A 15795-nucleotide genomic window follows, 5' to 3' on the forward strand; every position below is an offset into this window, starting at 1 on the left:
ATAGGTTTTGTTGAGATGCTTGGCACTTTCTCGAGTTTATTCAGTTTAAATAGAGTTTGATATCGCTGTCGGAAATATGTAGGTACATACATGTATATATATGATTCATTTAGAAAAAATAAATTGTGTTCTTTATTTGTTATAGTGCATGTTTCTTGTGTTTAATTGTTTACAATTTCTATTTACTAACCATATTTGAGTGTTAAGCTTCGAATTATAAGCAAGATACAGAGATTTGCTCACAATTCTATGTTTGTACACAGATCTTAAAAACTAAAGATTAAAAAAGTAAAAAAAATTGTCAAAATTTATTAAGAAAATTTTCAAAGTCTGTTCTTCCAGAGACAAACTTTAACAACTTATTGTATTGTAAACTTAACCTTTTTTAGCTCACCTGAGCCAAAGGCTCAAGTGAGCTTTTCTGATCACAATTTTTCCGTTGTCTGTCGTCGTCGTTGTTGTCGTTGTTGTAAACTTTTCACATTTTCATCTTCTTCTCAAGAACCACTAAACAGATTTCAACTAAATTTGGCACAAAGCACCACTAGGTGAAGGGAATTCAAGTTTGTTCAAATGAAGTGCCACGCCCTCTTTAAAGGGGAGATAATTGAGAATTATTGAAAATTTGTTGGTATTTTTTAAAAATCTTCTTCTCAAAAACTTTTCGGCCTGAAAGCTTAAACTTGTGTGGAGGCATCATTAGGTAGTGTAGATTCAAGTTTGTTCAAATCATGTTCCCCGGGGGTAGGGTGGGGCCACAATTGGGGGATCAGGTTTTATATAGGAATATATAGAGGAAATCTTTTAAAAATCTTCTTCTCAAAACTATTTGGCCAAGAAAGCTCAAATTGGCATGTAACCATCCTTAGGAAGTGTAGATTCAAGTTTGTTCAAATCATTGTCCCTGGGGGTAGGGCGGGGTCACAATGGGGGATAAATTTTTATAGATAGAGAAAATCTTTAAAAGTCTTTTTCTCAAAACTATTAGGCCAGGAAAGCCCAAATTTGAGTGGAAGCATCCCCAGATCATATAGATTCAAGTTTGTTTAAATAATAGTCCAGTGGTATGGTGAGGCCACAATGGGGGATGAATTTTTACTTAGGAATATATGGAGAAAATCTTTAAAAATCTTCTTTTTAAAGACTATTTGGCCAGAAAAGGTTTAAAATTGTATAGAGGCATCCTCCGGTAGTGTAAATTCAAGTTTGCAAAATCACAGTCCCTAGTGGTAGGGCGGGACCGTGATGGCGGTTTGAATTTTTACATAGGAATATAAAGAGAAAATCTTTAAAAGTATTCTGGGAAAGTTTTCGGTTCAAAACTCAGTACTTAGTGTGAAAGCACAGGTTATGCAGATTTAAGTTTGATGAAACCATGATTCCCTAGAGAAAAGTGGGGCCATGAAATGGCGGGGGGGGGGGGGTATATAGGAATAGAGAAAAATCTTCTTACAGGTACAACAACAAAAGGGGCTTGGTATTTACCAAAAAATAAGAGGTGGATAAAAATTGGCAGATTTTCAATTTTTTTTTAGCAAGATTTACTGTACTCAGTTGTCAAGATATTTTGATACTGTAATGCTAATTTGATCAGAATGAAGGCAATTGTTGCTCAGGTGAGCGATGTGGCCCCTGGGCCTCTTGTTATCTTTTGATAACACTTTTGTTATGTTTTGAGCCACAGCAAGCAAGTTCAAGAAAAATTTACATTTTGGTCTTTAAATGTACAGGATGTACATTACCCTAAACATTCTTTGCATTTTTTTACAGAAAAGTTCTAAGAAAAAAGTGCCTTTGGAAACCATCAATTTTGTAAGTGTTAGAAATAACAAGCACAATTATATTCAATAATGTGTTGTTCATTGATAGCGTGTCTGTTTATTATATATGGTGTCTGGATAGGGCCGTTACAAGTCAAACAATGCGTTAAAAAGTTTCGTCAAGACTGATTAAAAACGTTATTGCTAAATGCTAAATTCGCTAAGACTATTGCAGCCACGTGGTCCATTATTATAAAAAAAATATCGAAAGTTCTCCTGGGTTTACAGAAACCACTAAACGTATCATCTAGAAACAAAACGACTTAACTTCATAAAACGCTGCTAAAGTCTGTCTTAGTTTACCTTTCCATCAGTTTTTGGTGATATATTAATCTATACAAATACACGTGAGTGAAAATGAATGAAAATAATAAATTGCAAAAATTCCAAGATATCTTCTTTCACTATTTGTCTATGTATATCCGGAGAAACTGAAACGAACGAATAATACATTTCTTACGGATATTTATATTGGGGAATGTTGTCATTTTTTGCTCCATGGAAAAAAAAAACTCGGGACATCTCGCACAATTTTAAAAGTTATCATAAATGTACTTGGCATTATTTGCATTGCAAAATTTCCGCAGACTTTTTTTTGTGTATTAAAACACGCTAAATTCACAAATATGAGCTTAACCTTGTTTCACTGTCTACAAACTAGGTTGTTCGGTGAAACTGTTATTTACTGTACAAACCTTAAACTTCAGTTTTTGGCGTTAATCTATATTTTCAAATCTGTAACCCATAGTTAAACCGATCAAGTATATTCAGAAGTGTAAACTATAATTAACATGGGAAACGATCATGTGCGATTACTAAACACAGTTTATCTGATGAATAAGATTTCCCAATTTGTGTAATTGTGCTAATCAAATCTTAACTATTGTATAGAATGTAATTTTTAGTTTACAGATGCGAATCTTTATTTATCAGTAATATCTTTTAAATTAGTTAAAGAGACACTGCAGCTCATTTTGCGCAAATACTATTAAATGACATTTTCCCCGAACCTTTATGAATTTTCTTGTGGAGTTAAAAGTGCGACTTTTAAAATTTTGAACACTTCTGAAAATTACGCGTTGTAAAATCTAACATCCTCTGGTTAAACACCACCAGCGTATCAATTGTTAACATTTAAGAGTGGCTTTCAAATCTCAACAGATTTGCATTTCCCTAGAAAATGATCAAAATAGTTTGAGACAAACACATGTGCAAACTATATACATTGTATTGTGTAAGAGATAAAAAGCAATAATTAATCTCCCTGTGTCATGAATACATCAGTTTACTAAAGAATATTTTAACATCCAGATCCGCCGATCGAGTATTTTCATAATCCCTCATCGTCCGATACCTCATATGAAATTACGCTTTGAGGTCGTAATAAGTCTATACATTTCTTAACTATAAGCAGACCCAACCTTATGAAAATTAATGTCAAACCAGACTTTTAAAAAATTTAAACAGTTTAAAAAACTGATAAACTTACTAGAAAAAATGCCAAAATATTGATACTCTTGGACGTTATTTTCGTCGGGAGGGTTCAGCTCACATGGTCTAAAAATTCAACATCCAAATTTTAACACAATGAAGCATGCCTTCATAATTTATTAAATTAAGCATCGACATACACCATGTTAGGTTATAATTTAAGAAATGCAATAATAATAATTAAATTTAAAAAGTCTTACTGACTTTTTGCTGAAAATATTTTAAAAAATTATTATATTCATTCTTCACAGGACCTTCAAAAAATTCTTTAAAATGCATTTTTATTTTTTGGATACCGTTTACAAACTATTTTCATTAAATATTAAGTGAGAAGTATATATTTTGTTAGATAAAATTTATAGTTTATTGAAATTGACCAGCTAGTTCTTGCTTTATATAGTCCTTGAACATTTATACCCCCATATTGTTGGATATAATTTTAAAAGTTGTTTTTGCAAACATTAAAAAAAATTACTACCAATAGACTCAATCTAACGGACACCAAAATTATATACTCAATCAAATTGCATTATACATATTTAAATTGTGCTCTTAGCTGCTAAAACCATAGAAAGGAGTGTCTAATAGTAACACCCCCTTTTGCTGTTTAGTTCTTATCCCCCAATTTTTTTAAAATACATATTAATGGTTTTTCTCTCCTCTTTAAAAATATGAGCTATGTATTTGTACTGTAGCCGCTGAACCATACTTGTACAATATTTTACATCATTTTCATGTCATCTTAAATGATTATTGATTTGAGCAATACTATAACCGGATATTTATTATGTCGTGTAAAAAAAAAACCCCGACACGATAGACACTGGAGTAATCTTAAGAATTTAAAAGTTTTATGTCAAGTGCTTTAATTATTTTCACTACCTCTTTATTTTTTTTAAAAAAACTTTCTTTACTATTCCATTGACGAAAGCTGTCATTTAAAATCACGTAATGTAAAAAAAAATTCGCGACAATATGTTATAATTTTTGAATTCCGGAACATCTAAAACATTGAATCGCAAGCTTATTATTGCAGTAAAAAGTTTTAAACTTTCAGTACATGTACAACATTATTTTCTTTTATTGAACTGCTTAAAAACGCGGAACATTAACTGGCAAGATTGGAAATATACAGCTTACGTCAATTTCACCTCTTACAGTCAAAACATTTGAACTGGACGGATTAAATAACAGGGACGTCTGATAAACCTTGGACTGAAACTGTAATAAGGACCAGAATATATGAAAGTATTGGTCATTCACATATAATTTTTTTAAAAACATCAGATAGCTGTGCAATGTTTGTTAATTTTCTTAAAACCTTCTGTCGAGCCAGAGATATGCAATTTATTTTTTTTGTAAGTTGTTCTTTTAGAATAATTATGTTTCACTTATTATTATACTGTAATATATTTATTATAATTAAAATTGAGTGAAGTTAACGTTGAAAACTTTATTGTATAATGTTCTGCGTTCTTAATATCAGTAACGCATTTTTCATAAATATTCACGTACCTCAAAAATCTTCAACAATTAGATATAGTGTATAACTAGATAAGCAATTAACGCGCACATCTGTTCATATACTTTAACTTAAAGAAAAAAGAACATTTTTATCTGGGTATAATTTTAATTTATTAAATCGGAATTTGAATTATTTTCCTCTGATAATAAACCCCGTTTCAACAATGGCCCCACTTGATTTCAAACTTGTTACGACTTGTTCTCTGAAGTCATCGGACAATGCCTTGCCTTGCGTATTTTATCTCTCCCGAATTGGGTTCTTCTCATATTTGCTTAAAATATACTTTTTGATAAAATAAAATGTTCGATCGCTTTAACTTCTATCGCAACTTAAAAACGTTGAGGTGTATTGAAAATACACTTCCTATAACTAAAATTTCAGTCCAATGTTTTCGCAGACATCCGCGTAACTTTGTCCCCCGCCCATTTCAAATATATGGGGGAATCTTGTACTAGTCGATTTTGATTGAAAATAAAGACAAAAAAAAAGCATGACAAGGGTATAAAATTCTTTTACATTTTAAAATAAATATTGCATCTGTTTTGTATGAATTTGCACAAATTATAACTTATAACTAAAAATTATTTGAAGATCCAAAAAAGGTTAATTTCTTGAATCTGTTTTCATTGAAAATAAAGTAAGATACATATTAACTACAGTGATTTATTTCGCGGAATCACACTTAACATTGTTTGATATGCTTTATTAACATAAAAAGTAGTAATGAACTCTTCGCACACGTCATGCAATTGCCTATTGTGCGACAGTGGTTTCATTTAAAATAGGTTAACCTAAAAACATATTAAGTGAACTTGTGTTGGAGCAATGGAGTGTTCCGAAAACATTTCTTTCGCAATCTAATGGCATATGTGTAATTATGTCCATATTGACTTCTAAAAAATGTTGTGGCTCTTTTCAATCGCAGTGTTGATCTACTTTATGATCAAACGGTCTTATTCCGACACCAAGATATCACCGTTTATATTCTTTAATTTTACAATGCTTTTATTTTGTCTATAGGGATCAGATTATTTGGTTTCAGAAGATGACAGTGCTAAGGTATTCTTAACGTATAAAAACCTTCAAATAAGGTCTCAATAGACTTTGAATTAAAGAATATGTATATTAAAAGTTTATTCTTATTGCTTTTACTCTTATATACAGTTTAGAATGACTTTCAGACAAAGGGGATAACACGTTAGAGTTGAAGGAGATAAACAAGATAGAAAACAAAATGCTGGCTATTTTATTACCACTGCAGACAGGGACATTGCTACAACAATTTATAAAAAATGCACAATTATTTATAATCTTTTCAGTTACGGTAATATTAACTTAAGATTTATATTTAAGGATCCTCCACACACCTGGGAAAAGTTCTGCATCAAGCCCATTCTTCAAAACTACTTAATGATATATATTTTCAGCATGTGTACGACTTGAAATTGGCCAAAAAAATGAATTATGGCGGAAAGTCAATTTTTAAAACTTTACCACTCTCATGAAAATGAAAGTTACTGCACTATTTGAACTCGGGACCCGCGAGTCGGTAGTCCAAAGCTTTTGTGTTTTCACCACAGAAATTGACACCAAATTTTAGCAATATAAATTTTTTTATAATGCGTTAAAAATCACCATGTTGTAACATACTGTCATAATATAAGTCAAGGGGTGTTGAGGATCCTTAATTTTTTTTTATATTATGTTTTGTGTCCTTATAGGGCCATTATAAAACGTAAAACAATGCTTGATATCCCATCGATATAATGCAATGTGACATTATTTTGCACAACACCTCATTGTTTAATTCTAATCTGCTAATACAAAAGCAACTTGTGTTGCAAAGTTTTCTCTTTTTGGCCGGTGGGGGGGGGGGGGGGTCAATGAGGTAGCACGACGATGTTGTTCGGCGAAAAGTGTAACAGTAAATAAAAGTTATAAAGATGCAGTGATTTTTGCATTTACGAAAGTGTTTTTCAATGCAATTGCATAACAACACTTTGATTGAATTTACATGGAAGGCACAAAATAGTTGTTGTTTCCCCACCATGGTATTGTTGCTTGAAATCGCCTTATCTGGAAACTATAATAATTCATGAGTTTTCCAATGCAAAAAACTCTATCTGGATATTATTAACTTGTCAGTTGATTTTTATACTTTACAATGCTTTATTTCATCTTCAGGGGTCGGATTTTTTAGCTTCAGGAAATGACAACGATCAGGTAGTTGAAAGTATTGTATTTCAAAAAAATATATTCAAAGTGTCTATGTACGGTTAATACATCGCTTAAAGGGGCTAGTCACGATTTTGGTCAACATCTTTTTTCTCTTTTTATTATTCACAATGCTTGAAAAATGGAATCATAATGATCAAATGAAATTTGAGAGTCAGTCGTTGAATTATTAGCAAGATAAAGAGCTTACTATTTTTTACCATGTAAACAAGGCTCGTGTCCAGTTTTTGTTTACATAGGTCAATATACCAGTAAATCTTTTTTAAGCTGGATTTTTTATCGTCTTTTTCATTTTAAGCATAAATAAACAGTTCTTAACGTTTAACACATTCATTTGAGGTCTAAAATTGGAATTTTTACATCAACATTCAAAATGTAAACAAATGCTCTGTTTACATAGCAAAGAATTGTAAGCTCTGTAACTCGGTCATAACAGAATGAATGCCACTCAAATGTTGGTTACTCATTAAACATGCACTACCGAAACATGGTAAACATTAAAATCAGGGGGGAATTAGATCAAAGTCGTGACCATGTCCCTTTAACATAGAGACCTACATTATACATTTATTGCAAGATGGTGAGGGAAATATGAAGATTTATATATTTTCCCAAGAAAAGTCATAAATTTTGAGGGCTTCATATTCCTCGGACATTCATGCAATAAACCTTTTTTTTCTTAAACAATATATGATTTTACAAAATACGATGATTTCTTATAATCGTTTTTTTTTTTAAGAACAATAACGTCGCAATTTTTTGATCTTCTTTGTAACTGTCTCTCTTTGCTTTTATGAATTGTAATCACCGAGAGTTGAGTTGGTTTTGTAGCATATTGAGAACATTTGGAGTAAATATTTTTGATCGAATCATATTTGCCTACATCTTATTTTTATTTCGGCTTTTTCATTCCTATGGAAAGGCAAGTCCCGAGATTTCCGAAAAGCTGGAATATGATATTTATTTTTCAGGAAACATGACTTTTTTTGTACGTGACTATCTAGACCAATCTCATAACGAGTTATGTTGAATTGTCATATTGAGAAAAAAACAATAGTTTATAATGAGCCAAAATTCTCCATTTGATCAGATATTGTACAGTCCAAGACGCGTCAGTACAATATCTGACGGAATAGGCATATAACTTACTTAAACTAGTTTAGACTTGCATAGCTTCTAAACAGTTCTATCGATCGTTCTTGATCTTCTATAGTTCAATTACCTGACACAATTCAACAATTGAGCAATAATAATTTGGTCAAAATAGATCGTTTCTGCAATTCGTTATGTCAATGTAAACCAAAAAAAAAAAAAAACCTGATAAAATTTAGATAAACAAAAAGGCTTTTGTTTTGAATTGGTCCTATTAGTCCACATTGCGTCATGAAAAACCAGGTGCAAAAAAATACTCGAACATTGGTGACACAACGGAAGAGGATGGTGTAATTCTGTTTCACAAGACTAAGATCTGTCTTAAGACAAACAATTTGTCTCATACTATCTGTTTCACAAAACTGTCACATCTTATGATTATCAAAAGATCTGTCTCAATCTTAAGACAACCATATATGTCACTGAGGACCAAAACTAGTTCATGCAATTCAAGTTATGATCAATACCGTAGTTGGCCGCTATGGTATCAGCAAAATATAGTTGGACATTTCTGTACATCTGAAAAGTAGGTAAATATTATGCATCAATGCGATATCTTAAATTATATGTTATACATCATATTAATCCAAAATAAATCTAAAATATCAAAAGTTAATAAATGTAAACATATTGCGTGTCGCTTTTGCTTGCAAATTTGAAACAAAGTATTTATGTGTCGTTTAGAATGTGGAAACAGAATGTTTGGAACATACAGTGGATTTGATACAACAGGCAACTACAAAACTTAACGATCAAGAAGAGGAAATCAAAACGCTTCAGACCAAATTATCAACAGCAAAACAAGAATCAGACCAGTTAATGGATAAAAAAGAAAACGAGCTTAAGGTAAATATTCCATCCATTATGATAACAGAGAACATACCTTAGCTAGTTAAATAATATAAATCAAATATAATGTAATTATATAATATTGTGTGCTAATTTACAAAAAAAGTTGCTGTTGAAAAAACAAATTATAAAAAGCAGTTTGTAATTCATTAGCTATCAGATGATGTATTTCTGTATTTTCAATCTTTAAGGCTAAACTTTGGGATTTAAAAGAGGAATTACAACATGCGTATTTTAAAACCAAAGAGCAAGAGGAAGAAATCCGAAACCTTCAGAACACAATGTCCGAATCAAAACAATCGTTTGACCAAGTAGTGAGAGAGAATAAAATTGAATTACAGGTAAAGCCTACATTTTATTATAGTAGGAATAGTTTACAGAGAACATGCAATAGAAAACCGTAACGGTTGTTGAATAAACTCATAATCAAAATTTCTGAATTTTAATTTGATATTATCATTTTGGCTCTGAGATTTTGTGTTTAATCTTCCTTAAGGCTATGAAAAGAGAATGTTTGAAAAAGGACATGAATATAATTGGGAAACTAAAACAGGCAGATGAAAAAATTAATGAGCAAGAAGAGGAAATCAAAACACTTCAAACCAAATTATCAAATGCAAAAAAAGAATCGGACCACTTATTGATTAACAAAGAAAATGAGTTTAAGGTAATGATTCATAAGGATAACAAGAAATTTATCATTTAAATAGAAACAAAAATAATTTTCATATTTAAAGTTGAAAAGTAAAACTTTGATACAACGTAGTCCTAGAGACCAATGGATTTACTTTTTTATCCGTAATTTGTTATATCCGTATATTGAATTCGTAATAATATCTATATCGAATTCACTATATACACGTTTTCCTTCACCAGACTACAAATTTGCAAATTGCGGCTTGAAATAAACATTCTTGTGATACTTTTGATAATCGGATTGTAAAATAAACATTTTATGTGAAAATAAATTCATTCAAACTATTATATTCAATGGTAGTGCAAACATTTTTATTTATAAAGATTTTCGATATAAAAGTGTTTAATATCGTCTATTTTTTTTTTACCTCTACGTGACTCAAATTTAGTTTTCTTTTTCCGTTAATTCGTTATATCCGAATTCGTTATAACCCTTAAATAAAATATAAACTTATATAAGATTTGCTAAGAATTTTACCGGGGACTGAAAAACCGTTGCTATATGCTAGAAATTGCTGTATCCGTGATACCACTAAACGAATACAAATGTATCGTATTTCTGAGTTTTAAGGTGGAATGTCCCTCTGATATAAGAGAGATAACTCGGTAGAAAATACTCTCACTTTGTTTCTGTTAACTCACAATTATTAAGGCATTTAGCAACAGTAGGCCCTTTTTTATGCTGGAGGGCGATATTTATTAAATTTGGATATAGAAAAATGATATTGGAACGAAAAAAAGAACCCAACTTTTAGCGCGGGATAAAAAAGAAAGAAAACTTTCACAGAAAAAATACGAGGAACAAATAATATTAATCAATTTTTTATAAGGTCATATCTACATGTATATCACTCCCCCTCTCCCCTCCTCCAATGCATATTTATTCAAATATAAAAAAATAATATGTACTAGTATAGTACATGAACAATACGCGTTTGATGTTTTAGGCCAGAGAATCTTTATATTGAAATTTTTAATTTCTCTCTTAATAGCAAACGTAAATGAATTGGGATCAACGTGACTAAGACAATTGCAGTCTCTTAACATAATCATCTATTATCTTGTTTTAAAAAAAAAAGCTTTTTTCTGAAAAAAATAGAAAAAATTGTAAATTATCATAAAAATAATTATATTATCATTTTGGCTTGATTTCTTTTTTGGCTATGGAACAAGAATGTTTGAAACAGACAATGAATATGAATGAGACACTAAAACAGACAGCTGAAAAAATCAATGAGCAAAAAGAGAAATTTTTTTAGAAGCATTAAAGACAAAACAAGAATCAAACAAATTATTGATTAAAAAAGAAAGTAAGCTTAAGGTAAACATTCATAAAGATTACAAGAAACATATTAATTGAGTAGAAAACAAAAGGATTTTCAATATTAAACTTATATCGTGTGTTAAATAAAACCAAAACTGCTGTTGTTTGAAAAAAAAAGAAAATTCTTGAATTTGTATTCAATAATCTATTAGGCAACGTGCCTTTGTATTTTGTTTAAAGATCGTCGGAAAAGACTTAAAACTTACAAAAGTAACTGCAACATGAATGTTGAGTAATAGTTGAAATTTTATTGAGCTTGTTGAGTTTTCATTTGATTATCATATAAGCTATGATATTCCTTGTTTGGTGTTCTTTTAGGCTATGGAAACAAAATGTCTGAATGTAATAGAGGAATTACAACAGACAAATTCTAAAGTTAAGGACCAAGAAGAGAAAATCGAAAACCTTCAGACAAAGTTATTAGAAGCAAAAGAAGAAATAAAGCAGTTAGTGTATGGTAGAAAAATTGTGATTCAGGTACAACAATTACGTTACATTAATACAGCCTAGCTACTCCGGATATATTGAAATTCAGGGGACCATTCATAATATTTCAATATATCCGTAACTCAATGTAAGAAAAATCGACTGCCATGAAGCCGCGATTATGTAAAAGTTTAATCCCGATCTTAAATAAAGAAGAACAAACTCGAACAAATTAATTTGATCATCGTTTATCTAATGGATACATGTATTAAACATGGAATAATAGTTTTAATAGTTGAATTAAGAAAATAAAAAAAACAATCTTCAACCTCATGATAATTCCCTGATCGCATTTTTTTACGTTTTGGGGAATAATCACCGGACTCAGATGCTTCAATCACGGCGGAACCTTGCTTGTAAATAATTGTCAGCGTACTCGGGTTAATCGCAAATTCCTTAGCTATTTCAGATTTAGGTTTTGTTTTCTTCTCAATAACCATAACTAGATCGTATTTAATGTCCAAAGATAAAGTTTTTCTTTTCTGTTGGATTCCCATTTTAATTACGTTTAACCTCAATACGTCTGTGTGTACACGGAAAGAAAGAATTCAACGGTAAATAAATTTTATTTTGTAAATGCAGTATGAAAACAAATAAGGTGAGAACTTATCAATTCAAACTCTTGTACATCAACAAGTCAGTCAGGCATAATTACTGTAACCAACCGCCAGGGAGCACCTCAACATAACCGTTATATAACAGCTCATTATCACCTCTAGGGACCGAACAGTGGCTTAGATATCAGCGATATTTCAAAATATCCGATTTCATTTTAACGTTTTTTAATGCAAAGAAAATAAGAAGCTAACACTGGGGATTTATATTTATTTCAAAATAAGCGTAATTTCAAAATAAGCGATTTGAATATAAGTGGAGTAAGCTGTATAAGTTTACAGTAAGCATACCATTTAGTTTAGAAACAACAGTTTAATTAAATATATAAATATCTTGTTTAAATTTTAAAGAAATTATAAAGCTGAGCACAACCTTTTAAATGATTTCCTTTACGAGTTTTCTTTAGCAATAGATTTTTATTTCACGTTTTCTAATGGTCTTAGTTGTTTGAGAGATATTGTCATAATTATAAAGTCATGAAATCATAGCAAATGTACATATTATAAGGCAGATTAGCGTATATAACTTTGCCAGTGTAAGCGAAACGTGCAATTTCAAATTTTACTCTTGAATACACTTACGGTTAAAATAAGCCATAGGGAGCAATCTGATAACAGGAGGGGGAATTTAAAATTATTTGCTTTTTTCGCCTACACCGGGATCTTTTTTTCCCGGGAGATCTATGTTTTGTTTTATATGCTTTTGCATTTAGCTTTTGTATACTGCCCTTTCACTTTCTTGAGTAGCATGATTAAAGGTTATAAATGCTTACAAGTAGCTCCTCTCCAGTAATACTTGGTAAATCTTTAGGAGAAAAAAGGGGTACACGACTGCAAAATTTGATAAATGTCCCTTCCGTCATCAAATGGCAGTTAATTTTAGGTACATGTATAATATGAAAAACTCGATGATTTTAAATCTTCATTTTTGCTTTTGGATATCTTGCGACTAGCAATACCAGGATGAAAAATGGCAAAATGTTTGGCTCCGATAGGTGATATTTCTAACAGTGGGTAAGGGGTACTATTAATTATGTAATAAAACAAATAAAAAAACCATGTTTACAATAGTTATATATAATAAACAATTTCAAGCAAATTAATATATATTTGAAAGCAAATTATATTTATATAAAACGAAATGTGAAACCGCTATTTAACGACAAACGCTGCTTGAGAGAAAAATTGTTATGCCGTGAATCATATTGTATATTTTCAAGTATATGATATATATGACATGAACTTTTATTACTGATCCTAGAAGTAGATCTCCGTTTGTGCAAAACTATTACATGTAATAAAAAGAGTTTATTTCAACCAAACATTTTGTCTTTGAAAAGAAGCTTTGCTCAGGATAGCGTGTGATTGAAAAAGACAAACCATAACATTGGTAGTTTAATTCAACAGATTTTTTTGGTAAAAATTGTTGATAATTTTTATTTACAATTAACATTTAGATTCACATAATCTATAGGTATTTTCTTATAAACTAGTGGCTACATATACAAATAGTAAATGTTACCAGGAGCACAAGGAAAGAGGGAAAGATTAGAAGTATGTTATCATTAATTTGAGATATAACACTGAAGCATTTTCTTTTTAGAGAATACATACATTTGTATAAAATTGACAGATCTATATTCTAAATAATAAATTTATTTTTATCAAAACATTCACTTGTAGGAGAAGATTACAAATTGGAGTTGTTTTCAGTGTATTTTACAATAGTTGTAATTAAAATTCTTTAAAAGTAAATATTTTTCAATCAGTGAACTATCTTGTTTTGGACATGATTATGTAATTTCACGGTTTGTTTTGGTTATCTCTTTATAGCAAGGTATCAGTTTAACAATGGCTAAATATTTGCAGGACTATATGTTAGTTGCTGCCATAGACATTGGAACAACCTGTTCTGGGTATGCCTTTGCAAGGAGATACGAGTTAGAAAAAGACGTTTTAAAAGCATATACCCCTCATTGGTGTGAACCAGTTGGAATGCGTTTTTCAAATAAGACGTCAACTTGTCTTTTATTGGATAAGGAAGAGAAATTGGTTGATTTCGGTTTCGATGCTGAGAATGCTTACAACGAACTGTCAGAAAATGGGGAGGAAGAGGACTATTTCTACTTCCGGCAATTTACAACGATAATCTATGACCAAGTATAACAAAATGCTCAAATAACAATTTATTTTAACATTAAATGTCAATATGCAAACATGTAAGAATTATTTTCCCTCCTTTTTACAGATCTTGACGTTTAATACAAATATTGCAGATATACGGGGCCGAAAAATGCAGGCTATCAAAGTTTTTAGTCATGCTATTAGATATCTGAAGGATCATCTTCTAAAATCCATGAGGACACATACATCTATTACAAATGATGAAATCCTATGGGTTCTAACTGTTCCAGTAGTATGGGATAACACATCTATACTATTTATGCGAATGGCAGCACAAGAGGTATTTCTGGCACATAATACCAAAGAAGGTAAAATAACATTAAACAAATTGGTTATTTAACAATATTTTTTTTGTCTCTAACTAGGCAGGTATACCTAGCCATCAGATGATAATTGCCTTGGAACCAGAGGCGGCCTACATCTGCTGCAAACATCTTCCTGTAGAGGAACTGGAAGGAACCAACACAATCAGCGCCTTTCAGCCAGGGAGCAAGTACCTGGTTCTGGACGCTGGGGGTCCGTGTGAAATGGCTTAAACTTTTAAATAGGAAAATGAAAATTAATGTTTTTAAAGGGATATAGCACAAAGCGTCGCGCAATTTGACATAGTCAATAGTTGAAAGAATACGTGTTTTTTTCTGAACTGTATCTTATTTTGATTTAAATTGTTAAAATTCCAAATACTTTTATTTATACATCAAAGGGTACTTAAAATTAATACATTTTTGTGTACTTAAATTTTTTTTATTACCAAATGAATAAATGAAGCATAATTTTTCATCAGGTCTAAGAGTGGATATCACCATTTTCGAAGTCAAACGAAACGGACGTCTAGAAATAATAGAGAAAGCAAGTCACGGTGACTTGGGTGGGACGACTGTGAATAGGACCTTCAAAAGCGCTCTGGAGGAGATATTGACTAAGGAAATGATTGAAAGCTACTGTCATGAGTTTACTAAAGACTACACCGAACTGTTCAGAGATTTTGAAAACAAGAAACGTAAATTTAGAAAACGTAACGGCTCCGACTGGTATATCATGGTTTACTGTCCAATCTCCTTAAAGGAGAAATGCTATGAAACCTTTTACATGGTTATAAACACCCTGGTCAACAAATCTAGATTCAGAGATAAAATATGTTTGAAATTAGATGAGATTGCAATACATTTTCCGACGTTTGAAACCTTTTTTCAACCAGCTTGCGATGAAATTGTCAGACACGTAAAGAAATTGCTTCAGTTATCAACAGTTAAAGATGTTGAAATGATCCTGATGGTTGGCGGGTTTTCTGAGTCAGACATATTTCAGGATGTGATTCGGAGGGCTTTCCCGAATTGCCAGGTCTTAAGTCCAAAAGACGCTGGTCTGGCCGTTCTTCGTGGAGCAGTTTCGTTTGGTTACAGCCCAATTGTCCCGGAC

The 15795-nt window shown here is 31.2% G+C and overlaps 1 protein-coding gene across 1 annotated transcript; it reads left to right on the top strand.

Annotated features, from left to right (window-relative positions):
- Positions 1–1772: 1772 nt before the first annotated feature.
- Positions 1773–14912, top strand: LOC117683932 (uncharacterized protein MCAP_0864-like). Its single transcript, XM_066072667.1, has 10 exons — positions 1773–1812; positions 5857–5895; positions 7021–7059; positions 8908–9069; positions 9264–9413; positions 9569–9739; positions 11411–11569; positions 14062–14352; positions 14441–14656; positions 14742–14912. Exons 4-10 carry the CDS (start codon positions 9043–9045, stop codon positions 14910–14912), a joined length of 1185 nt encoding a protein of 394 aa, XP_065928739.1. The 5' UTR covers positions 1773–1812; positions 5857–5895; positions 7021–7059; positions 8908–9042.
- The last annotated feature ends 883 nt before the right edge of the window (positions 14913–15795 follow it).

Source organism: Magallana gigas, chromosome 10 (genome assembly GCF_963853765.1).
Source record: "Magallana gigas chromosome 10, xbMagGiga1.1, whole genome shotgun sequence".
Classification (NCBI taxonomy): domain Eukaryota; kingdom Metazoa; phylum Mollusca; class Bivalvia; order Ostreida; family Ostreidae; genus Magallana; species Magallana gigas.

Bases quoted from the DNA above. Each gene is read 5' to 3' on its own strand.
- LOC117683932 (XM_066072667.1), top strand. From the start codon at position 9,043: ATGGATAAAAAAGAAAACGAGCTTAAG. The intron at 9,414-9,568 runs GTAAAGCCTACA...ATCTTCCTTAAG, and splicing joins AGAATAAAATTGAATTACAG to GCTATGAAAAGAGAATGTTT. The intron at 9,740-11,410 runs GTAATGATTCAT...GTGTTCTTTTAG, and splicing joins ACAAAGAAAATGAGTTTAAG to GCTATGGAAACAAAATGTCT.